At 38.5% G+C, this 26307-nt stretch overlaps 1 protein-coding gene across 2 annotated transcripts in view; it reads left to right on the top strand.

Annotated features, from left to right (window-relative positions):
• LOC120807583 (metabotropic glutamate receptor 4-like) overlaps positions 1 to 26307 on the top strand; it is a 137053-nt gene that overhangs the window by 99552 nt on the left and 11194 nt on the right. For both annotated transcript variants that reach the window (XM_040159799.1, XM_040159801.1), the window contains exons 4-9: positions 1435 to 1570; positions 1777 to 1931; positions 2261 to 2401; positions 10629 to 10829; positions 19787 to 19923; positions 21132 to 22067. In XM_040159799.1, the coding sequence (XP_040015733.1) occupies positions 1435 to 1570; positions 1777 to 1931; positions 2261 to 2401; positions 10629 to 10829; positions 19787 to 19923; positions 21132 to 22067 (1706 nt within the window). The remainder of the gene's footprint in view (positions 1 to 1434; positions 1571 to 1776; positions 1932 to 2260; positions 2402 to 10628; positions 10830 to 19786; positions 19924 to 21131; positions 22068 to 26307) is intronic.

A 26307-nucleotide genomic window follows, 5' to 3' on the forward strand; every position in this document is an offset into this window, starting at 1 on the left:
ACAACAGTGATAGATACAGTATGTATTAGTATATGGTCTACAGTGTACAGTATGTACGAAGACACGTCTTGGCACAGAGTTCTCACTGTCCTGAAAGCTGCAGGCAGCTCAGGAACTCAGAAACAATCCTTCAGATGAACTTGCCGCACCGGGGCCCTCTAAATCTCAGCTTAGAAATCCTGTCAGAGAATCACTGGAAACTTTGCTTGGACTGCACAAAACATATTTCAGTCTGCGTCTGCAATGACTCAAAGTGTTAGTTATTTGTAGTCTAACTCTGCAATGTATGGTGGGTAAGGACCATATTTCCCAGAACTGTCTTTCAGGGCTTTATTTCAAGGCACCAGACCTTCCCGCACCTGTAGAGAATCAAATAATTCACATAAATGCTCTGTGCCTGTGTAATACTACGAAGAGAGTTACTAAATGCTTCACAGTACACAGACAACTGTACACTTTAGCGTCAGAACCTATAAAGCAGTCCTGCTACACACATGCCTTGAAAAAACTTCTGTTCTAATTAACAGATTTATGCATGAAAATAAATACAACTTCAGGTCCAAAATATAAAAATATCAACACATTTACACGTGGCTAACGTAACTTAATGTCACATATATAGCAAAGACACAGAACGTAAACAGAGTACAGAAAATGTACCTTCCTTTAGAAAATTAGGAACAAAGAGAGGAGGTAAAACTAGCGGAAGTGCAATGCATACTGTTTGGTTCATTAAATGAAACAAGGGCTAAACCCCCAGTTAAACTCCCTCTTTATAGGAAAGTGCACAAACTCGAAATGAAAACGTATTTTACCCCATAAAATTATATCAACATCACTTGAGGAACCATAGGAAAATTAAGAATGAACACCAGAGTTTTAATTATGTACCTTTCAAAATGAAAGTCTCCTCTAAATCCACGTAGGATTGTACAGGAATCTATAATGCCTTGTTTATAATTTAGCACAACAACATACACACTTACACACTGTCGCATCAGTCCCTGTTCCACAAAACTGCTCAAATATATTCCATCTGATGGTTAACTCCACATTCTGCAGATGAAGAAAAACATCTTACCTCAACAAACTCAAAGACAGCAAGGCGGAAGCCAATTATCCTTCTGCTGGTCAGTCACTCTTCAGGGAAATAGACCATTTCACATCGCAGTTTCAGTTTTCCCTGGCATTCCCTGGGTAAACTGGTGAATTTGCCACAATGCCATTGGTTCCATTTAGTCAGCCACGGTTCTTTATTTTTATCTAATTATGTTCAAAACCAATTCACACAACTAAATATGTATAGTGCTATTTTTGATGTTTACTTCACAGCTGTATGTTTTTTGTTTCTGTGATTTATCTCATACATTGATGGTATTGCTGTACAGTTTTTCCAAATTAAAAAATGACGTCTATAAACCTCTGGTTGTTTAGGGGGTGTGTGCATCTCCCAGTCAGTCAAGATTCCCCGGGAGCCAAAGCAGGGAGAGTTTGACAAGGTCATTCGGCGGCTCAAAGAAAACCCAAACGCGAGAGTGGTCATACTCTTTGCCAACGAAGATGATATCAGGTAAGGCCTGGTAAAAGCTACATAGCACAGCTTTGAAGATTAGAAAAACACGGCCACAGCAGATAGCTCAGAAACATGTCTGAACACGGCTGTTTTAGTTCAGCTTTGCCAGACCACTGTGTAATAAATTGCAACGCAAAATCAAAGTGGAGATGGTCGGGATGCTGACCTTATCCATGGCAACATCTGTTCCCTCACCTTTGCAGGCGGCTACTCCACGCAGCTAAAAAGGCCAACCAGACAGGTCATTTCATCTGGGTGGGTTCGGATAGTTGGGGCTCAAAGATCTCGCCAGTTGTGCACCAAGAGGAGATGGCAGAGGGAGCTGTCACCATCCTACCCAAGCGCCAGTCCATCAAAGGTACAGAGACGGGCACTGTACATACATCAGATCAGCCTGTCTTATAAAACCATGTGCATATTTCATTGAAATATTCTTTTCATGTGAGGCAGAGCTGTGTCTGTTTGCAGAAGAATACAAATTTCTTTGTAGTGCTTAACAACTATTATTTGATCATCGAAGATCTAAAAACTATGATTCAGTCAAACAAAGAAACAAAGTAAATTGAACATATGCAATATTCAATTAATTATACTGTAGAAAACAGAGCTCTGACTTGCAGACTGAAGCAACACTGTTTACACTGACAGTGACTGTGTCAATGACAATAAACCCATTGATCTGTCTAGGGTTTGATCGTTACTTCATCAGCCGAACACTGGAAAACAACAGAAGGAATATCTGGTTTGCTGAGTTCTGGGAGAACAACTTCAACTGCAAACTCAGCCGTCACGCTGTGAAGAAAGGGTCCGGGCTCAAAAAGTGCACAAGTAAGATATTCTTCTGTTGGGGGAAAAAGCTATTTAATGTTCTCTTTGTTTAAACTTTTAACCAACTTGGAGTTTTGATATTTTGAGGAAGGTGACACATTTGGCTCATGGTGAACCGTGTTTTGACAGCATTGCCCACCTATTAAAAGTGGAACAACTATACATTCAATATTCAAAATCACAATTCGTCTCACAGCTCATTTCAGTGCTGTGTGATATAGTATTTCTGCTGAGTCTCGTGTGTGTTACCCACCTGGCTAAAGCCAGAATGGCTTAGCTGGGCTGCATGGTTACAGCTTCGGCTCAGTGCCATACATTATACAGTTGTGAACAGCACAATCTGCTGTGAGCTGGAAAACATTGCACATTTTATTAAGATTTAAACACCAATTAAGTAGCTAAACATATATTTTAAAGATGAGGGTTAAACTAGTGTTATTTGTCTCCCTTATTTAATAATTATCAGTTTATTTACTTTAAAGGAATCTGTTACTGTATAATGCACTAATATTGATCAGTATAGAGGATGCTTTAATCTTAATAAGAGAAAAAATTGATGGACATGAAGAGCAGATGTGTGCATCAATTGAGTGTCACGATTCAAGATGTGCTTATTACATGAGTATGAATATTTATATTCATAGCAGGTTAGAAGAACTGGTACAATATCATTCATCAGCACCCGAACAAAATAAATAAAATAAAAAACTTTGCAAAAAGCACTTAAGAATAGAGTAGTTTTAAGATGATTACCTGTTAGTTAGCAGGGCAGGTCTCCCAAATGTAAACCAGTGTAAAACCACAAAGTTTACACACAAATACACTCCGCACACTCTGAATAGTTGCTTCCCAACACTGTGTCGTCATCAGGTAATATTCAACATGTGACCAAGAAGGTCCGTATCTACACTTCACCTCATTGTTCACAATTGTACTTTATAAATCATCTTTTTGGAATCTATTCAGTGTGCGGTTGCACTTTTCTTGAGATTGGTCATCTGATATCATGTCGGGCATACCCTACTTTGAAGCATTAAACCCACAAACTTTCCATTTTAGTGGGTTTAGAATATGTTTCGTGAACATTACATAAAGTAAGATGTGTAGCCTGACCTACAGTTGTCATTATTTAAAATAAATATTTCCCCAGAGATAATACAGAATCTCTAAATTCACCTAGCCACAAGTGGCATGGACAACAGAATTTTAAGCTTGGTAACAAGACTGTTATAGTCGTACTAGACTTCTGTCTCGTACCTTTAACTGTTTTAATGAACCAGACTTTATCTGCTGTAAGTAATATTTGCTTTCCAAAAGTGATGAGGGAAGCTGAGGATTGAGAGCTCATCCACCAAACTGAGAGCTCGTTTCTTTAATTTCATGCAAAAAAAGTTACATTTACAAATAAAAAGTCCATTTCGGATTCTTTTTTTTTTTTTTCAAATAAATTAGCACATCATTACAGGGCACAAAGTTGGAAAATCACTCACTTTCAGATTCATACTTAAGGGCAATTTCAAGTCTTTTGTCCAACTGAATTATGTGTCTTCAGGCAGAAACTGCACAAACTCCAGGGAATCAAAGGGAATCAAAGTAACGACCTTCTTTCTGTGAGATGACAGTGCTAACCACTGAGCCACTACACTGCCCTGCAGCCAGATGTGTGTATGCACAATCTGCATAAACTACTTTCCACTCAGGCACTGGTATTTATAAACACGTGTTGTGACAGTATACATGGAGTGTGTCTGCACATGCTTTACACAACAACAGTTGTCCAGACTTCATTGACTGACCTTTTCACATACTGCAGCATTGAGACTGAGGATTTCCATATACAGTAGCATTAATGAATGCGTGGATTAACATTCTTCTTTCTTGCATTCTATGCATATATGTGTGTATTTATGTGTATGTGTGTGTGTGTGTGTGTGTGTGTGTGTGTGTGTGTGTATGTATATATGTATAGATACTAAAATCATAAAGATTATATTATAGGTAGATTATAGTATATAAGATTATATCCATATCCGTACTGTGATTAACAACAAATAAAAGGCTACTTGGACGATGTTGCTAGTGCCACAAAGAGCATAATAAATATAATATATGTATAGTTGTAAATGGATGTGATATATATGATTGCTGTAGTGATCATCACGCTCATACATATACAGTAATGACATCCAATGATGAGAGAAAGACTTCAGTGTAGAGACTCAAAACTCAGGAGAATCTTGATACTTATTTATTCATAGACTCAGGATTTAACAAAGGAACATCTCAGCCAATCAGTGAACTAAAATAGTACTGCTGAAATGGTATAGACTCACTAAATACACTAGAGACAAACTATTTTACTCAAGATGTGGGCTGCAAAACTGCTGGCATTGTTTTAAAAGCAGCAAATCCCAACACTAAGGATTGTAAAGAGATAACAGAGAGAGTTATATTTAGGGTAACTCTCAGGTGGATGAGATTATACTGATTGATGAGTTAGTCATAAGATTGGTAGGAGAGACCCCAGGTTACCTGCCGGGAATGAATGCCGGCGAGAGCACCAGCAAGCTCCTCGGGGAGCACCAGTGACAATTCAGGGGCGTGCTGTCTGAGCAACACCCTGGATAACACTCTGAACGTGTGTTTATAATTTCACAATATCTGAGATGTAAAATATGGAACAATGTGTATGCCAGCATTTAAATCTGGCACACAGACATTGTATATTTGGGCTGTTGTTCATACCAAAGCTTCTAGTCTGGAATCTGAGGAGTTTTATATTCAGTGAAAGTTTCCAGCAAGCATCCAACCCTAGGTTTTAAAGAAGATGTAAATCTTTAACAGGAGAGAAAAACATTTTATTTAATTTTGAAAAGGCTAAATAATTTCCTAAAACAGCTTGACACTGTTCTAAGCAGCTGATTTTGTGCACTAACATTTACGGTGGCAGGGCAGTGTATGTGGGATTGACTCAAAATAAACTACAGTGTTCATTGTAATGAAGGAAAATGTTATCCAGTGCAACAGTGGGGCTTATTTATATATTTTTAATAGATTTGATGAAGGTCTATGGCACAGAGAAATAAGGTATATCATGTTTTAGCTACACAGACCAATACGTGGAATGTACAAATCCATTGTTAGTTTTGTTTGGCTTTTAATGAGACTTGTTGACAGTAAGGAAATAAATATCACCATATATATAGCCAGACTTATCCTTTAAAGTAAAACTAGGCTGCATCAAAATGTAAGGCTAGACTAGATTTTTCTACTGTTTGAAGGTCTGTCATAGCTTACTACAAACTAATGACAAACTAAAACTAGAATTCGAAGAAAAAAAAAAAAAGGAAGGTTATCAGCCATGAGATGTTGAATAAAATGAGCATGTGAGATACAGCAGCTGCTGTACATCTTGAGCAGTCAACCCAATAATTCACTAAAGTGATCACTACAAGGCATCAAAAAACCCAGTCAAGGCCAATATAAAAGTAAATGACCCTTTAATGATTTAACACTTTATCTCACTTTAACTGTAGATGTTCATGCACTTCACATGAGTTACTCTTTTGCAATCCCTTGGAGCAGGGGTTAACCTCATGACTCTTAACATACTCACAGCGACATTATAAAGAGTCTCACAATAGTAGAAGTAAATGTGAATGCACAGTCACTGTGTATAAAGCAGTCAGTAGCTCTTCAGTCACTCGCCTTGCTCATTACAGACATTTTAGTGTTGAACTTCACTATCAGCTCTGCTTCACGGGCAGAAAGAGACTCTCCCAGCGTTTGTTTAAGGTTAAAGTGTGACACTCGTGGTGCCTCTCTGCTGGTGGAGAGCCCCGCCGTGTCTCTGAAGCAGCTGCGGGAGAACCACATGGGACGTTGTGCAGAATCATCAGTGTCCTGAGAGGTTTAGACGGCTCAGCGTGATCAAAGGATACGGAGGGCATGAGTGACTGGGAAAAAAAGTGAGACTTGTCTTTTATCTGTGAATGAAGGAGATGTAAAACTGATATTGATTAATGTGGAAAGGAGAGGTAAGGTAGAGCAGGGACCCATCCCCGTAGGCTTCTTATTTCTGCTGTGTATTAATGATGTGGGGGAGCTGTAGGAAACACAGCATTGCAGATAAAGCAAGCGTGTGCCTAGCTTTTTCATCCAACCATCTATTTTTTGAACCGCTTATACTGCTCAGGGTTGCAGGGGGCCTTTCCGAGCACGCCCTGGTTTAGAGGTGGGGAATATTTTGGACATTTTGCCAGTCTGTTACAGGGGGATATTCTTTTGTATGTGGAAGTTAAATACAGTGGAGAATAGGGCTGAATGATTCAAGGAAAATGATTTTTCTGACCAATATTGTAATGGCAATTTAAATTGGGATTATTTTCTAAAAATTATTTTCAGCTATTGTTTACTGTATGCCAGCATTTATTCACCTCTACAGATAAATCCTAACTTTTTGACATGATGCGACCACCTAGATCCTTTATTTAGATAAAGACTCACAATCTGGACTTTTTGAACAATGAAAGGAAACAGTCCAATCTCTACTGTATCTTCCCAGACATCAAAAACAATACAAAATGGTGTTTCATAATTGAAGAAACCGTCCATTGGTGCGGTTAAATAGTACAGACACCAGTATGCAGAGAGCATATAAACCAGACAACAGCAGAGATTTTCTTTTTGCGCTTTGGCCAGCTATAGTCTTATATAACCACTTAATAGAAAACAGTTAACAGATGAATAGCAAATATAATTGTTTGTTGTAGCAAAACCAAAAAAGTGAATAAGCACTTAAGCTATAATTTCAGATATAAGAAGATATATATATATATATATATCTGTGTTGTGTGTGTGTGTGTGTGTGTGTACACACTAACACACACACACACACACACACATACACATATATGTATATATGTGCCAAATTATGAAATGAAAGAGTAGCACACATAGTGCCAGTCCAACTGCCTTGGCAGGAAAAGACTTGATGGCCTGTGGCAAGTCACAAGCTGAAAAAAAGGTCAAAGGTCTTGAGCCCACACACGCTGTCCCAAAATGTCCTGTGTGACACCTCAGAGTGAAAGACACCCACACGTTTCCTCTGCATTGCTTAATTTAAATGGATTTCTCTGAAGCACAACCCAAGCCTGGAAAATGTGTGTGAGAGAGCCAAAATGCCAGTGAGGACGGGGATAGAGATAGAGAGAGAGAGAGAGAGATGGAGGGAAAAAGGGAAATGGTCTTATGGAGAAGAGACAATACAAAGTTAATGTGGGTGGCCTGCCAAGTCTGAGAGAGAAATATCACTCTCACACCCACTCTGGCTCACAGGATTCCCCGTGGCATAAACTGTGACAATCTCTGTCCAATCAAGGCCATGTGGCCCTTAATTACTGAGCCGTAACCTCCAACAATAATTCATGCATTTCTAAAGCTCATCAGATAATCGGGGACATTAAACTGCCTCTGGTCTGCAGTGAAGAGCTAGAGATGTAGCAAATGAAAGATAGCTGACAGCAGGAGACCTCTGCAGATTCGAGGGCTAGCACTCTTTTAGGCTGAAGTGGCTATTTGAAATTGGTTGAACCCTAAGAGGACAGATGTTGCATGATAAATGACTGCAAAATGTGTGGTTATGGATCACTAGTATCCACGTGTTCATAATGTTAACAGAAGCTAATAAGCTGTGAAAATGAGCACATATAGTATATATAATTAACAGTTTTTGGTGAAGAAGGGTTTGATATTGATCAAATTACATAGTACATAACTAAAGAATAATAATAATAATAATGATTATAATAATATAATAATAATAATAATATACAAATTGGAAACATCAATAAGGTCCTGAGGTAAGGAGTCAAACATGTATTTACAAGAGATGCGTCCTGCTTGTCCATTCAGAATTTGGGTTCTGTATCCGTTATTCAACAAGATGAATCGGTACAAGATGCATCAATCTTTAAGAACAAACAACAACATACATTTCAACTCAGGACAGTTTTTTTTGCTGTTGACTCTGTATCATGCTGCATGTCAGTGACAAATTACATTGCCAAAGCTATTGTGCCATTGTGGTAGTCTGAACTGCAGCCAGTACATAGAAGTATTAGTGAACCACATGCACATACTGCATATTAGATTATTTGTGATCCCAACATCAAAGTGAATTGGTGATTGTGTTTACTTGGGTTTCTATTATTTTAATTTTGGGTGTGGGTGCATCAAAAACCCTTCATAGTAGAAATTTGAATTTTGCTTTGTTGGGAGTGAAAAATTGATCATAAATTATTCATAATATTAGTAATAATAATAGTAATAATTAAATTACCTATAGTTGAATAAGCCCAAGACATTTTTGCTCATAACTCCCTAACTGTGTGTATCTTATAATGAAAAACCTTACATTGACCAATTTCTTATATATGGAATGTATTTCTGGATATAGTCTACACCAATTTTTGTTTTAAAAAATGTTTTGCAATTTCAAAGAAAATGCTCCTTTTTAAAATTAGTCCCAGGTTTTTTGACCTGGTTCTGGTTTATCGAGTACATTTGTTCCTTGCTCCTCTCTATAACCTAATGATTGTTCATGACAGTGTAAAATTACAAGTAACTCTCTGGCTTACATTTACTGCACATTATCCAAGCATCCATCTGGAATGCTCATCCAAGTGATTAATTTAAGCAGATCTGCACACCATTGGGTAATTTTTCATACAGCCATTATTTTAAAAATTTCAGCAGCAAATTCCCCACTGTGTGCTTATTAACTTGTTAAGATTCATTTAATTCATTTGGCAGGTATATAAATATATGCAGCTCTATAATGTGTTCATCCATGGTAATTAGTCTATTGTTAATCTAAATTGAACACACCTGCTTTTTATAATCACTTGTGCACATACAGCAGAGCTACATGTAGACAGCTTTAAGGTTTGAGGCTCATGAGGAGAAAGGAGAAGCTAGGATTGGCATTTTGTATCTCCTTCTCTTAACCCACCTCCTCATAGCAATTAACAATCACAAAAACCTATGGAACAACCTGGGCCAGGATTAATAAACTCCTATCACAAGTTATTACATTGAGCCTATGAGCGGATTATCCCTGTCCTACGATTGGATGTCTCCATTTCCTGTGTCTGTCATTCCTTACTGTATCGGCTTCTCAATACATTCTAGGAATACAGACTGAATTCACATTTGGACACTCAGTCAAAAACAGGTCAAGGTTCCCGGATTCGCTGAAATTGGAACATATATCAGTTTTTTTAAGTTATAGGTAAGAGTTAATGGCATAGACATGAGGGTCCAAGACTGTTACAAGATGACTCAGAGGGAAGTCCATGTATTCTTGCTGGATGGACAAGAAAGAGTTTTTGTTTTTAACTGATGAAATTTCCCCGAGGAGAAAACCTTGCACTCCAGATATTGGAATTGATTGGCTCCTCCGCAGCAATCCAGATATTTACCTTCTAGCTAATTGCATGAGGCAAGACCAGTTCAGTACAGAGGGAATAAGACTGACTGAGGAGCAATGCATTTTCTGCTGTGCCTTTTGGACTGATGCCACACCCTCCATTTATAAGGTTCAGATCATTCCAAGTGATTTGCACAGAGCTGTACGGTCCAACCGAAGCTGCTCTCCAAAGTGGTGGTGACACAGGAGAGAAGTGTTGAGCAGATAAGTTTTAGTGACTGTTGGCAAATGGAAATACTATTTTCAAGTTATTTTATATTTGAGATGGATCTTTTCAAAAACTTTCTTGGCACTATAATGCATATTGGTTGTCTAGAACAGGCACTAAATATGGCGCTCCATTGTCAGCCTACTTCAAACAAGGGTCAGAGACAAACTCACAAGTAGATCTTTCTGTAAGCTGGACCTGTTCACAGAAACCACTTGAGTGTTGAAGTTAATCAGTATTTCTTGATTGCATGATGTGGCTGATAGAATTACAGATCTTTTTCTCCTGATTGAGTATTTAAACCCACGTGTGAAATCCTTTTCAGTCTCCCTTGCAAATGCTTAACTACATGGAATCCAAATGTCTGACTCAACCTCTCACTTGACATGGTTAACAATGAGCCAAATGAGTGACCACAGAGGATGCCATTTACATTATTCAAATACATTTAACTAATGTACAAAATCACACACATACAGTACAGTTTATGCATGTGATGTGTCTAATTTATATATGTTTGTGTATTACAGATCAGGAGCGGATAGGAAAGGACTCGAATTATGAGCAGGAAGGAAAGGTGCAGTTTGTTATTGATGCCGTGTATGCAATGGCCCATGCCCTGCACAATATGCACCAGGAGCTCTGCCCAGGGAAGGTGGGCCTCTGCGCTAAAATGGATCCTATCAACGGCACTCATCTGCTGAAGCACATCCGCCGTCTAAACTTTGCAGGTCAGTTATGTTTATTGATACTGGAAAGTCTGACTGTCTCAACTCAAAACGTATTCTAATGTGAGCTTTTTTAAAACACTAGGTTCTCAAACTTAGAGCTGACAAACACAGCCCCATTCTCTCATGAACAGAAACTGTACTTCTGAAGACTACAGTGTTGTCAGGTGCCGAAAACCAGTCATGCCAAGATTCCAGCATCATTGTATTTCAGGCCAAACCGTTGTACATTCAGATTCAGACATTGTGCACCAAAAGCTTAGTTTGCAAATATGTGTCAAAGGCTGTGCTGCATTTTACAGTACATATATGGGTTTACCAAGTTGACTGCAATCGGCTCCAACCGACTTTTTCCTCCCACCTTTGTACAGGCTACAAGGAACTTGATCTATTATAGTGTGTAAGCAAACAAGTTACAGATATAGCATTTCTGTGCCATAAACCAAACAAAATGTTATGATTACCATTCCTAGCTGTGATGGTTTGATATTTAAAATAAACAAAACACAATCACAAAGAGTTTAAAAGGGATTGTAAGTGCAAACAGTGGTTGTCACACAAGATCTCAGCACCATAATACATTACTAATTCATCCTCTGAGGACCACACATGTCTAAATAACATTTGGTGCCAATCCATCTAGTAAATGTTGATATATTTCACAGGATAAGTGAAAACTTAGACCTGTTGGTGGCGCTAGAGGAAACGTAAGTCATTAGGATTCATCCTCCGGGGAACATGAATGTTTGTATTAATTTTCATGGCAATCCAACAAAATGTTGTTGAAATATTTCGGTCTGGATCAAAGTGGTGGACCAACAGACTGAGACTGCCAACATTAGAGCCATGTTGCTAGTGAGGCTAAAAGTCTGAAACTATGGTATGGTAAAAATTATCATACATTTAGTGTTTTTCAGAATTAAATCATACAAATACAGTAATTTGTGTATACCTGGCAGCAGTGGAGGTCAATTAATTCACTAACCTGAAGTGGTTCGTGGTAATTAATTTACCTTGAAGGTATTAGAAAGACATTTCTGGCACAATGAGACAGTTTTGAAAGCATTTTCTCCCTGTAGACGTCATTTTAACATCTCATGGATCAGAACCAAGTGCCTTTACTTGTTGCGTGACCTATTTTCCATTTCCTCCATGTAGCCTTACATTACACCCACCTATTAGTCAAGTTCACATTCATGACAGGCATATTAATAATGAACTGCTTTCACACAAAGGGCAGTGATCCAGAGTTTAATTATGTAGACACTGCTTTTTTAACACAAGACAATTAAAATTATTTCATGGAGACTTGAGTGTGCAGTGTTTGTACAGATAAATTATTCATTTGAACTCCTGCTCTTCAAGCTAATTTGTCATTCTAATATCTACTTGTTGCACTGGCAGAATGTCAATTCAATGTTCAATTCATATCTGAGAAGGAAAGAAAATATTTTCCTTCAAAAAATTAAATGGGTGATTTTACAGGATTTCATGTCACTATAGATCAGGGACATTTTTATTATGAAAGAGAGTATGCCACTGCTGACAAATGTTTTTGTAAATTAGATGTCTTCAGGTTGCGACAAACATTACTGTTCTCTGTGGTGAGGAACTAACTAACTCTTTATGTTGTTTATACTGCACCACTGCTGCCAGAGCCATTTGCAACCCTTTTGTCCAATGTGTCATTGTCTATGGACCCAATAAGCGGAACATTTTTACTTCCGGATCTTCGATCAAACGTACATTTGTTTGTACGTTTGTTTTTGGCACACCAGCTTGCATTTGAAGCCTGGAATTCACTTTTTAATGTTTAGACATAATTAAAAGACAGTTAATCACAGTTGTGATAAACAAGCCTCTGAATAACCCTACATCTCTGATTTGTTCAGCAAATCTTGGTCTTGCGTTTATTGACCACTGTTTTCATGAGGTGAAGAAACATAAAAACTTTGTAAGTGACACTACGTAACTGCCCAACCAAAATAACAAATAATTCACAAGTGTGGATGAGAACAATGCAGCTTTCCTGGTTGTTTGTTAGTTGACTTGCAGGAAAAAAAAAAACACCTCTAAAATTGATGTATTTGTTTGATCGTCCTAAAAAACCTTAAGTTAACTGCTTCAAGCAACCGCTACTGCAACTTATGTGTCAACTGACGTCCACAGGACAGATACATTGCTTGCTAATTATTTATCTGTGTGTTCTCACTATAACAACAAACCAGTGGATATTAGTTACCTACTTTTAGGATGGTTCCCTTATAGGTTGTTATTATGGTGTTAATGTAGGAATAGGAGTTTTTAAACTCTGGCAATGTAAATAGACATGTTCAGCTCAGAAATGGGATAAATGTTGTCAGTGTCCTGACTGCATTTCTTCGACATAATATTCAACATTTGCTCAGCTTTAACTAACTTGAGTTTATCAATGTAAAGCTGCTGATTTGAATCCCACGAATTGCACGGAAATAAGGTTGGAAAAGTAAACAATCTCCTCCAACAACAATCATTAAAATACCCATTAAATAGCTGCTCAGAATCCAATAGCATGTGGGAGAAAAACAATTGATGGACTGCTATTCACATCATGCAATATGTAGGGTTCAGTGGTTCTCATGGTCTGTGATAAAACAGCTTTGGTTTTCTCCCTTTTTTCAAAACAAAAAATGTTATTTCTTATAGTCTTTGTCTAGATACGTGAGGTTTATATAACAGTCTACAAAGAAATGTGCTAGGTTTCTATTTGCATCTACTGTGTAATTACTATGTAATGTTAAATCTATCTCTATATATATCTTACTTTATATGAGCGACAACACTGAGCCTGGTACCAAGTTCAGCGTTGGAGTTTTAAATGCAACCACTCTGGGAAGACATGGCAGCTTTTATTCCTTACTTTGGCACTGATGTGTACATTTGTCTGGAAGAAATGTTTGAGGTTTTAGACCAAATAAAACTAAAATTCCTTATAAACCATAAATCACATACAGTTAATTTAACATGACTGAATGATGGAGTGGCTCCAACAAGGTTTTAAGCCTGCAAGCAGGCACATGAAGCTCCAGTGCAGTACTGTAGATCCTTCCAGCTGAATTTTTTTCTAACTACGTAAACTGTATAAATGTTACACTACTAGAGGGGTTGCCTTGAGGTTACACTATACTCCATCTAATTGCATCACCACACAGCACTATATTGAACTCGTTCAGATACATAAAACGACCTAACTGCCAGACCGGACTTGCTGGCCTGTGTATTACATTTTCAAAGACAATATTTATCTCTGTTTTGCGATGTATGTTGCGCTCCAGTAATAAGACAGAGCAGTGATCGTATGTATGTAAAATGTATGTAAAAGTCAGTCATTTTTTGTTGTTGATGAATCATTCTTGAGTCTGACCATCAAGAATATGTTGTTACAGATTTGTGTTCATGGTCAGCAGCTTTAGCAGACCTCTGCTAAAAATAATTCACATTTCTTCCTCTGTAGAGCTGCACATCTCTCAAAAGTCCAGTAAGACCATATCCATAGCAAATGTATTGTTTTCTTAGGTTGCATATGTACTGAAACTCAGTTGATAAAGGTCGAATGTCAAAAAGCTTCTTAAAAACCAAAGATGCTCATAGTGGCCAATATTCCTGCCTGCTCACAAAACCATTTATCTAAGATATCTCAGTGGACTGTCATGGTCTCAACAGGGGACACTGTGGGCTAGCTGATGACAGATAACCTTTTAGAAAGGATGAAAAATAATCTGACAAAAGTATTTGCTTGGCCTGTATATTTTCACCAGTATGGGAATATCTGTGTGTTGTTGAAAATGAATAGGCTCGAGAGCCTATACATTTTATCCAGTCAGTGAAGCTTCTCCAGTGAATGAAGTTTCCCATTAGTGTTTCATGTCTCTTGCTATCACATCAGGGAAAAGTGTTTTTGCTCTGCCGCTATCTAAAACACCGTGGCCTTGCCACCATAGTTCTCCCTAAAGGAAGTAGAGTGTAGAATAAAGGAGAGTTCTCAGGGTTTTTCCATCTTTCCACACCTATTTCTCTCCTGTCAAGGGTGCGCAACATCTTCATTGTTGTGTGGTTCAAAGTATGATTCCAGTTGACATATTTTTTGCATAATGCAAAATGTCTTTTTTCCTTTCATGGCCATGACACCCAGCCCTGTTATTCATAAAGATTTCTGTCAAACATTAGAATAGACAGTTCTGAATATAAAGCCTTTAATTATATTGTAGTTTGTCCTTTTTACACCTTAAAGGACCATCCCAAAACCAGTAATGTAATGTAAATTCTCAAATAGGGCCTTCATTTAAGTCAACTGCATAAAGAACCAGGTCTTTTTTGTAAAGAGGCTTATTTATATAAGAGACAGGCCTTCATTTGTAATTGCCCTGTTTTATAAGCTTATCTTACCATATTTACAGGGTATCTTCACACTTTTTGAAACCAAACTGTACGCTTTGTAAGATGTCGACAAGGAAAATGTAAAACCCTTGCCACAGATGACCAAAATGTACATGAGAGCTGAGAAATGTGTTTTAAATGAATATTTTTTCCATTATTGATTCCATTGAGTATCTCCACATAACACACATGCAAAATATCATTTAAATTTGTCAAAATATAACAATCAAATGTTTAACTGTGTTCCAGTGTGATGCATTACATGAAACAGGAACTATTCAGGTATCTTACACGAAGCCTTACATATGTAACAGAAATGTATATAATCATAAATCAATAGCGTTAAAGTCACGTGGGCCAATATGATTTCTCATGGATGTAGGCATCATCTCAAAATTTAAGACCTCTCAAAATTAAAATTAAGACACAAAAATTTAATAGACATTTTATGGACTTAAATTTAAAAAATCAAAGTTAGGACCTTTAAAAAGTTTTTAAGGATCTGCAGATATCATGATTTAAAGTTAGATTTATGGTTTCTCATGATCCTATTTTAATATGGTATTAAAGTGAGACTGTCACTTTTTTTTATAAATTATGTTTTTTTTTGTGTGTGTGTTTTTTCCCTTTATTTGACAGTTGAAAGTATAGAGAGAGGCTGGAAACATAGGGAGTGTGAGAGAGAGAGTTGTATGGCATGCAACACAGGTCCCCTGGTTGGAATTGAACCATGGACTTTCAGGTTATTTCGCACGTGCCTTAACCATTAGGCCACCGGACGCCCCATCTATGTAACTTTTGAAAGAAAAAATAATGCAATCTTCCTCTCAGAAAAGAAAAGTTAAATTCAGAAGCAATAAAATGTAGCCGTACTCACTTCAGTATTGCTACAGCCTGACTTATTCTGGTCTGACCAGAGGCTTATTGTGACTAAGCAGTGTCTTAACCTAAGATACTGCTGTATAAATTATATTACTGAGTCACTTTGCTGACTTCATGACTCATTTGTACTTGTGCTACACTGTTTAATAGTTTCATCACAAAACTTAAACAAGTGACTGACTTAAAGGATTTTGGAAAATTCATCTGTTATTACCTGTTGTGTTGATAAATTCAGCATAATATCTATTTCCATAGCACTACTCACCATATTAGTCACCAGTCTGTAATATGGTGCTGCTTTGAGTTACTCTTCTGTAACAGAAATACTGATGGAATTAGTCCTGTGTAAATGTAAATTATGCTGAATTTACCATGGTAGCTATTAGAATACTGGTAATTCTACCCCTCTTTAATGTTTTCTTTTAACTTACCCTTTATTTGATCATTATTTAAATACCAGCTTTTATGTGAGAATTTAAAGTATTTCATAATATCCATATCTCTCCTTCAAAACCCAGATGTATTGTAGTTGTTTGAATAAACCTTTTGACAGATTGATACAGGTTGTTTTTTTTTTTTTTTTTGAGAGCACTTTTAGGTAGTAGAAAACTTATATACTATGATTGAGTAGTCATGCAAATGTCATGACAGTGGCAGGAGGGTCAGGAGAGACTTTCACACATTTCAAAAATGAAGTGTATCCGTGGCAAATTCTGCATGATTGGCCTGCGTACAGGTCATTAAGAGTTAATGACCGGTGTAGAGGGCAACAAGCTGTGCTGCAATTCACCAAGGTGTCCTGGTTGTGCATCCATGCAGAACAAGCACATGTTGGATTAATGATCATACTCTGGTAATTCTTAAGGTGTGTATGTGCGGGGAGAGGGGGGGGGCATACCACACTCATTAAATATTACATGTCATTACAAGCACTCCATTAACCCCAGCATTTCCTTCAGAGCATGCGAAGCAGTGGGCAAACAAGTAGCCTCTGGTACACACGTGTCACATTAGTGAACAGCACAATGCAGCGGTGGCAGAGACCTCAGAGGAACTCATTATGCCCCTGACTACTGAGCGGACTGTTTAGACAAGTAGTTTGTGCCACATGACAGGCCCTAATTCCTCATCTGCAACTCTTAACACTGACCATACTGCCCCAAAATGCACCGCTCTCTTCACTCTTAATGAAGTGGACACATCACTGCCTCCGGAGGAATGACAGACCTCCAGGAAATATCTCCACATAGTACCTTAATGTGTCATTTCATTACCAAAAAAGAGGGCGACAGATTTTTCTTTTACTTTTGTTTTACCATTATGCAACGGAGAGGTATGATGTCCTGTGCCAGCACAAAATACGTTTTGGCTTCTTCTCGTGCCAAAATTTAAAAATGTTTAAGTTGCATTAGAGGGAATTACAGTATTTGTTCCGCTGTCCCGACCTGACAGACCATCCACTCTGCTGTGATAACGTGAAGAAATACGAATAAGTATTTAGCTTAGAAAACCCCTTATTGTTACAGAAGTAATGCATGACTGCTTTAGGTTGTAATACTAATACTCCGATTTTTTTATGGAAATATGTTTGATGATAAGCTGCATGTCTTTCTTCTGTCAGAAATGTACAGTATACCTGTGATAAAGATTTTCCCAGTAAAGACGCACCCAAAATCTGACATAGCAGAGCAAAAGGTCTCGGGATCATTGTGGTGGTTGAACAACAGTTTTCATCAACCTGCAACGGATGAACCTGCTAAAAATATTGTTGATAACAAAATTAAAGGCACAATTCATGATCGAACCAAAAGGTTCGCCAGGATACAGGATTAGAATGTGCTGTCACTCCCGAAATGATTAAAAGGTCTTTTAATACAAGGACCTAAACAACAGTAAGTACAGGAGTAAAATAGTATATCTTGAATTATTATCAGTTAGGGCAAACGCACAAACAAACCCACACACACACACACACACACACACATACAAACACCCAAACAGAAAACACACAGGCCGACCTCTTTGATTATATAAGTACATGTACCTATAAATCATATGGTCCAAAAATAAATATTAGGTTTTTATAGTGAATATTAAAAAAATATTTTTAAAAAATGACTACTAAAATATTGGAATTGCTTGCATGTTGCTTTTTCAGACTTAAACATTGTGTGTAATATATGAGCAGTGGTACCAGGTGTAATGTGTGCATATAGAAGCAGATTTACTGTAGCTCAAAGCCACAGTAAAAGAGCTGTCACTCGGTGAAAGGCCTTAATTTGAAAATTTAAGCATGACCAAAAGACCCATAAAGCTGTTAAATATAATCATATCAGCGGTGTAATGCTGGTAGTGTTGCTGCATTATTCTCTCGAAGCCACCAGTGTGGCATTCAGGGTCCATTTTCCTCTTTCAGTGACAGTGGTGTCCATATGAGCACTTACAGGCTCCAGCACATAACTCCAACCGTGGCAGTGAAAGGCAGACAGCTACAAAGCACTTTTAAAAGCTTGGCATTGGAGAAGAAGAAAAAATAAAGCTTGGGACGATTAAAATCTTTGATAGAAAATATGAGAGAGTATTAATGAGCTTAATATGTTTATATATATATACGTAGAGCCTCTCTCCTTCGTAAAGTCACTGTAATCCTCCCATGATCACTAACTGCTTTGTGATGTGGGCGGCATTGTCACACAGGCAAGGCTGAGTAAAAAGGTAATGCCATAATCCAGCAGGTCTGACTCATCGAGATGTGGATTAGGGCGCTGTATCCTCCAGCGTCGAAACAAAGAGCAAGAAAAAAAATACTCATCAGCAGAAATCCATCAGCAGCAATTGGCCATGTTTACCCTTTTGTTCTTAACTGGGATGCTCATTGTGTTTTGTGAGACTTAATAATAAACCAGCCGTGGCAAAAAAAACTGTAGGGGCTTACAGCTTTCATCAGTGTTTGAAGGTACAGACGTTTGTGAAAGTTGATGTAAAAAGCAATTAGACATGAAGTTCCCTCATTCTCCCTCCAAGGAGAACCTTTCCACAGTCTACGATGATTAAACCGATCACTGGACTGGAATTGTAGCTCATCTAGTTTCCATTGGGGAGCTTGCAGAGAAATCTTTGGCATGCTTTCTTTGTGATACACAATTAGAGCTTATCTTAAAACAGCACACAGGAATACATTGTTATCATAATGATAAAGCAGAGGACACGTTGGGGCAGACATCATGAATGGCGATTAAAGTGTGTATGAGGTCAGGAAGGGGTCAGTTGTCAACCTCTGGACTTCCTGTGGAAATCCAGCTGCTCAAAGGCAGTTTTTCTATGTCTTTTGCAAACAGGTTAACGGACATTGCTTAGAAGCAAGCACATACCCAGGAATCTTCCAATATGACCATAATTTTTATTGTACATATGCTCTCAGAAGGAAAACGTCTCCTTCAGCCACAGTAATTGAAAATATGTAGTTAGCCATTTTGCCAAATTAGAAGGACAAGGGAAATAAAAATTGTTAATCATCATATTGGTTTCTAATTTACTGGCATGACAACTGTAATAAAAATGACAGCACATTAGTTTGCTTTCACGGATTTATGCTCACAGCTCAGAAAATAACTCGATGTGCAAAATAGGATGACGACGATGATGATTTTTCTCTCATTTAGGCATAGCTGGCAACCCTGTGCTCTTCAACGAAAATGGAGATGCCCCTGGACGCTACGAGATCTACCAATACCAGATCCGAAACCGAACGGCTGAATATAAAATCATTGGCCACTGGACAGATCAGCTCCACCTTAGCGTAAGCATTGCTCTTTGTATTTGCCCGTAACTATTTACACAAAATGTTGGACTGCATTCAGCCTACTAGTGTTTGTGTTAGTGTTTGCAATGAAAATCCTTAAAAATCCCTAAAAAGTTGTTTTCTCCTGCTCTGCAGCCCTGTGTTTGCTCACTAAGTCCTTCCAAACCATTTGATGGCACTTAGTGCCATCTTCATAGGTGTAAATATCCAGAGGCAGCTTTAAATGATTAACAGGGTGGACTGTGATGAAAAGAAAGCTATGAGAGCTTAAGGACAGACATATTTAATATCATGTGTCCTGACGGTATCACTGACTTCCGAAAACAATACTGTGGGCAGGGGGTGTGATGAAGTAACAGTATTATAACAATAAATGACATAAAGGAACCAAACAAATTATGTTTTGACAAAATGAAGATGAGGCCATGGCCAGGAAAAAGAGAGTACAATTGAAAACATGAAGCAGCTTGAGAGCAGCTTTGTTTTTCTTTACCTCTTTTGTTTGTGGTGGGCACCTACTGTGGAATGTGCCAGTTCTGACTCTAAAGCTGTATTGGCTGGTTGTATTTAATTAGTGTCCTTTGAGTTCTTAATTAAATGCACATTTAGAGACTAATTTACCAGCTTTGGATGAACAGCCACATTTGAATAAAATTTAGGAATTTTCTTTACCAATATGCTTGTAAAAGGGGGAAAATCCAAAAAGGAGAGTAGTATCCTAAAATGGAATTTATTTTTCAGTCCTCTGATCAACAGCCGAGTATTGATATTGGAACATGAACAACTACAAAAAAAAAAAAAAAAACAGAGAGCAAGAGCAAGCAGTTTGTTTTTCCCTTTGCTCTCGAGTCTTGCCCTCCAGATAATTTGAGCTCCCACTGGAAAATTTTGCTGAATCTCCGAAGAGTGCTTCAATTGACCCCAAGACTGACCTTTCCTCCCCCCATCCAAATAAATAAATAAAACCAAGTAGTATGGGAGCATAAAGACTGATACTTCAGCCCAAGTTCAACACCGAACAGCAGGTAGCCACTGTGTAGATTGTCCTTGACCTCCAGGAATGCCGGGAATGTTTTTGGATCAGTAAAGCATCACTATCCCTACATGACACCATTTTACAGGATGCAGACAGCTTAGTACAAATCTTTTCTCATCTGTTTTTGTGTCCATTCATGTCTCTCTGTATCTCCCTGCCTCCCTTGCAGGTCCGTTCAATGCAGTGGCCCGGCGGTGTCCGTCAGATCCCTTCCTCAATCTGCAGCCAGCCCTGTCAGCCTGGTGAGCGTAAGAAGATCGTGAAGGGCATCCCTTGCTGTTGGCACTGTGAGCGGTGTGATGGTTATCAGTACCAGGCGGACACCTACACATGTAAGATGTGTCGCTTTGATTTGCGGCCCAATGAAAATCACACGGGTTGCGTTCCAATTCCCATTGTTAAGCTGGAGTGGAGCTCTCCATGGGCAGTCATCCCTGTGCTTATTGCAGTCATTGGCATCATGGCCACTTTGTTTGTGGTGGTCACGTTCATCCGCCACAACGACACTCCCATTGTGAAAGCATCAGGCCGAGAGCTGAGTTATGTGCTGCTAACTGGCATCTTCCTCTGTTACGCCACAACATTCCTGATGATTTCTACCCCCGATGTAGGAATCTGCTCCCTGCGCAGGATCTTCTTGGGTCTGGGGATGAGCATCAGTTATGCTGCCCTGCTCACCAAAACCAATCGTATTTACCGCATCTTTGAGCAGGGCACCATGTCTGTGAGTGCACCCAGGTTCATTTCTCCAGCCTCCCAGCTAGTCATCACGTTCACCCTGGCCTCAGTGCAGCTGCTGGGGGTATGCATCTGGTTTGGCGTAGATCCCTCCAAGGCCATTATTGACTATGAGGACCAGAGGACGTCTAACCCAGTACTGGCTCGTGGTGTGCTCAAGTGTGACATCTCTGACCTGTCCCTGATCTGCCTGCTGGGCTACAGCATGCTGCTCATGGTCACCTGTACAGTCTACGCCATAAAAACCAGAGGGGTGCCGGAGACCTTCAATGAGGCAAAACCCATTGGTTTTACCATGTACACCACCTGCATTATTTGGCTTGCATTCATCCCAATCTTCTTTGGCACTTCACAGTCCACAGAAAAGGTAAGCTTACAACTACTGCTGGAGTGAAATTTTTTTCTAACGCATGGCAGGACTTCAGGGGTTTTAGAAATCTTGACTGCTGTATAAAAGTTTCTCTAATACCAAATCTATTTGCTTGCCTTTTTACTTCCTCTCATCATTTCTTTTAGGTAGTTAGTTTGAAACCGTTTACAATATTGTAGGAGTGTGTGTGCAGATTCACACCTGGACAGCGATTTTAACAAAAACATGACTCCACAGTTGCTGTGGTGGAAGATCAAAGAGCAACTACTCAAGTACTTTATAATTTCAAGTACTTGTACTTAACTTGGAGTATTTTAATTTTTTGCTACACTATAGTCCTACTAATCTATATTACAAAAATATTGAACTTTTGAGTCCAACACATCTGTCCGGTGTCTACAGTTGCTACTCACTTTCTACTTACTTGTTGTAAGTGGAGGTGGAGTTATAAGTAGAATATTCTATTTACATGTTAATGTATAAGTATTAATAATCTAGTCACATAATAACTATAAACATAAGATATCTGACAGGGGCTAGTCTGTATAATTAGTACTTTTACTTTGATAATTAGTACCGAGTACATTTTGCTGTTAATACTACTGTTAGTACTTTTACCTAAGTGAACATTTGAATGCTAGACTTTTACTTATGATGGAATATTTCAATATCTGGTTTCAGTACCCTAAAAGTTTTAAGTACTTCTTCCACTTCTACACATTTGACAGTGTCTTTTGTAACTGCATTTCAGCAATATTTAAATGTGTACCTCCGTCCCACATGGAGCACAAATGCTCATTCTCTTATCAAAATATTCAACTCTGCCTTTGTTTTATGACAACAGCAATTTTAGAAATGAAGTTGATAGAAGTCAGCAACTAGAATAACAACTTTCATGTAGAAGTCTCAGATTGTGAAAACACTAACAATCTACCAAATGTGGACGGAGAGTTTTATTAGTGCAATCTCTAATAACTCTGTAGGCAGCACGCAAGCCTTTGACTAACATATATGGGATGGCTGTATGTCACAGTGCATTAGAAAGCCATGAGCTGTTGACACAACACAAGCTCGCACTCGTATTCCCATGTCAAATCAATGTGCCTGACCTCATGAACCGTGGTCCTGGATCACATCTAGTGGGAGCACTGGGAGGATACAGGTCAAGAGGGATCCAAAAGGGCTTGGAACTCACATCCAGAGGAGACAGCCTGGGTCCAAAGCCAAAGGGGTACAACAATGACACAGTAGAAATGTGTAGATCCAGTTGAAAGAGGTCTTTTGGCAGTGTAACAAAAGGGGCACAGTGGCAACAAGAGAGGACAAGAGGGAAAAGCCTCATTCTGGCATGGACACTATCAGTGGTGCCAGCATGGGTCTGACAGATGCAACAAATTAATCCTTACCTCCTCCACTTTGGGATTAAATAAAACAATGCATCAAAATGCTGGCCTGGAGAACTGGCTGTGATAGTTACCTTTTGGAAAAACATTCCTAAGAGACCAAGTGTGTGCATTGTACTGTATAACACTCAGCATCCTGAAATAAGTTCTATAGTCCACAGTATTGCAGGAAATCTGTATATGACTGCAGCCAATTGCGTTACATTAATAATGCAGTATGTGACCAGCAGTCACAATGACTTATTTTCATATGCTGTATGCTGTGCTAACACCAGAAAGCCCGAACTGCTGTGAATTTACTTATTGGCCTTCTCAAACCCCATCCACTGGTGTTAACACTAAAGCTGAGCAACAGCTTCTACATGTCGAAAAACAATAAGAGATCTGCTGAGCTCGATAAGAACTGTTTGTTTTGTACCACATTTACGGAAATGTATTTAGGGAAATGTACTGGAAATCTCAACTATCATTAATATACATTCTTGATTATCATATACAGCATACATGGTAAAGAAAAAGCAGTCCAGGTGCAAAGTCCACATTATTTTTTAATGTAAGTGTTGCACATCTTAAGTCGCATGTCAACAGCAGCCATGGATATCACCATGCTCTTCGTTTAATCATCCCATCTCTTCTCTGAAGATGAAAGAGAATTATACAATCACAGAGAGATTGAACAGCTTTTTTGGAAGATGAGGTAATCCATTAGCTTGCATGGCTTTGAATAGTAAAATAGAAGTGAAGAAAAATCTTTGAAGGGCAAGTTAAGTCCTACTTTTTGTTTCTTCTTCTTCCATACCTCAGATGAATTTAATTTGAACAAACTCAGGAAAACTTCTCTAATCTAAGTTTAATAAAAGACTCTAAGTTTCTTGCTCCAAATTATATGAGTCACTCATTAATTATTATTTCCGTGAGAAAACTGTACACACAATGGCTGGGAGATAGTTCCACTTTTATCATTTCGAAAACTTCCACCACTGCCCTGAGCGATGTTAAGGTAAGACATGAAATGGAACACAAAATTTAATTTTAGCTTAAGGGAAATGTTCTAAATTTTTTCTTTATTCATTTGAGAGAGAATAATCATATTTAATATATAACCAAAAGGGCCTTTGAGTGCTGAGTCAGAAAAACTTTGCGCTCTACTGTGGTTCAGTCTAGTCAGACCATGCAGCATTAAGTGTCTTCGTTATTGTAGACTGTCCTCCCAAGAAAAAAAAAATACAGCATCAGTTGTTTCAGCAGGTCTTCAAGAGCAACATTTGTTTACGTTCAAGTGACAAAGCTCTGTAGGAGCAAAGGAGGAAGTAGTGTATGGCTGCTACTAAGGATTATTTTCATTATTGATAATTTTTTGGATTAATTGCTTTTTCTGTAAAATATCAAAAAATTGTGAACTACATCCATCACAGTTTCCTGTTGTCCAAGTTGACGTCTTAAAATGTCTTGTCTTGTCAACCAAAGGTCTGACACCCAAAAACATTCAGTCTACAATACTATAAAACAGAGAAAAGCAGCAAATACTCACAACGGAGAAGCTAAGATAAAATATGATACATCTTTTTGGAGGAGTGTGATGCTATTACAGAGCCAAAAAAGTCAGCAGAGGGAGGAGACTGGAGCGGACAGGTGGATCAACAAAATGACACATGTGAGACTGCTGTTCATTTACAGTTTTCTACTCAAAGTTGATGTTGGTTTCTTTTAACCGTTACCACGATTAACCAGCTGTAACCAAGCGGTTATTATTGTAACCGTGACAACGAAGGCCCACAAACCTCATCAAAGTACTTATTTTAACCCAAGCCATTTTTCTGAACCCTAGCAAAGTGGTGTTTGTGCCTATACTTAATGGCAGGGACACACAATGGCTGCTGAGGCGATTATGAGAATCGTTTGGGTCTGACAACTGATCGGACAAATTTGGAGCGGGTCTGTTCGTGGTGTTAACAGTCGGCAGATAAAATCAGACGGTGTGTGATCTGATTAAACATGATTATTATAAGCATGTTTGATATTGGGGACTGACATCAGAGACCGATGTGTGTCACCTGATGGAGGCATATCAGTAAATAAACAGCTTTACCTGAAGTTGGCTTTGTTTTATTAAAAAGTTCACTCACACCCATTTCCCTCTGTAGGCTGTACAGGCCTACTATTTTACTCCTTTTCTTGGATTTTTCAGTACAAATTGCACTGCACATGAACAGTGCAAGCTGCTGGGTGCTACCCATGTCTGTTCTGGTACAAGACACGTGACAGCTGATATTTGAGGGGTCGTCTACCGCTAGGAACTCCAGTCGTTACTGACCAGTCCTTCAGTGCATTCTGCACTATACTTACTCAGTTGTACGGTTTATGGTCTTTCCTCAAAAATCTGTGCAAGATTTTTTCCAGACTTTAACCAAACCTTAACCATAACGTTTTAACATCTGGAAACGGATTTATTTTTCCAACAATGATTTTTAAAAATTTTGGAATAGCACAGACAAATGATACCATCCTGCCAATAGGGGCATCAGGTCAGACAACACTTGCGTCATTCTGAGGGGCACTCACAGACAACCTATTTTGTCATTTCATTTGGAATGGTTGGCTTTTATTGCCTGGCTATGCTATACTTCATATGGAAGAAAACAAACCCGGACTGATTCTTTGAGCAGTTACGTAAACAATGTTCTTATTTAAGGAATTAACATGTCAAAGCTAACACACCTCATAATCATCATACTGTAAATGACAGGCCCCACAAAGCCTCACAGCCCACGTTGACACGTCTTTCAGAGCAATTAAATGCTCCACTTCCTCCGGGTCTTGATTTACCTTATCTA

The sequence above is a fragment of the Xiphias gladius genome, chromosome 21, assembly GCF_016859285.1.
Source record: "Xiphias gladius isolate SHS-SW01 ecotype Sanya breed wild chromosome 21, ASM1685928v1, whole genome shotgun sequence".
NCBI lineage: Eukaryota > Metazoa > Chordata > Actinopteri > Istiophoriformes > Xiphiidae > Xiphias > Xiphias gladius.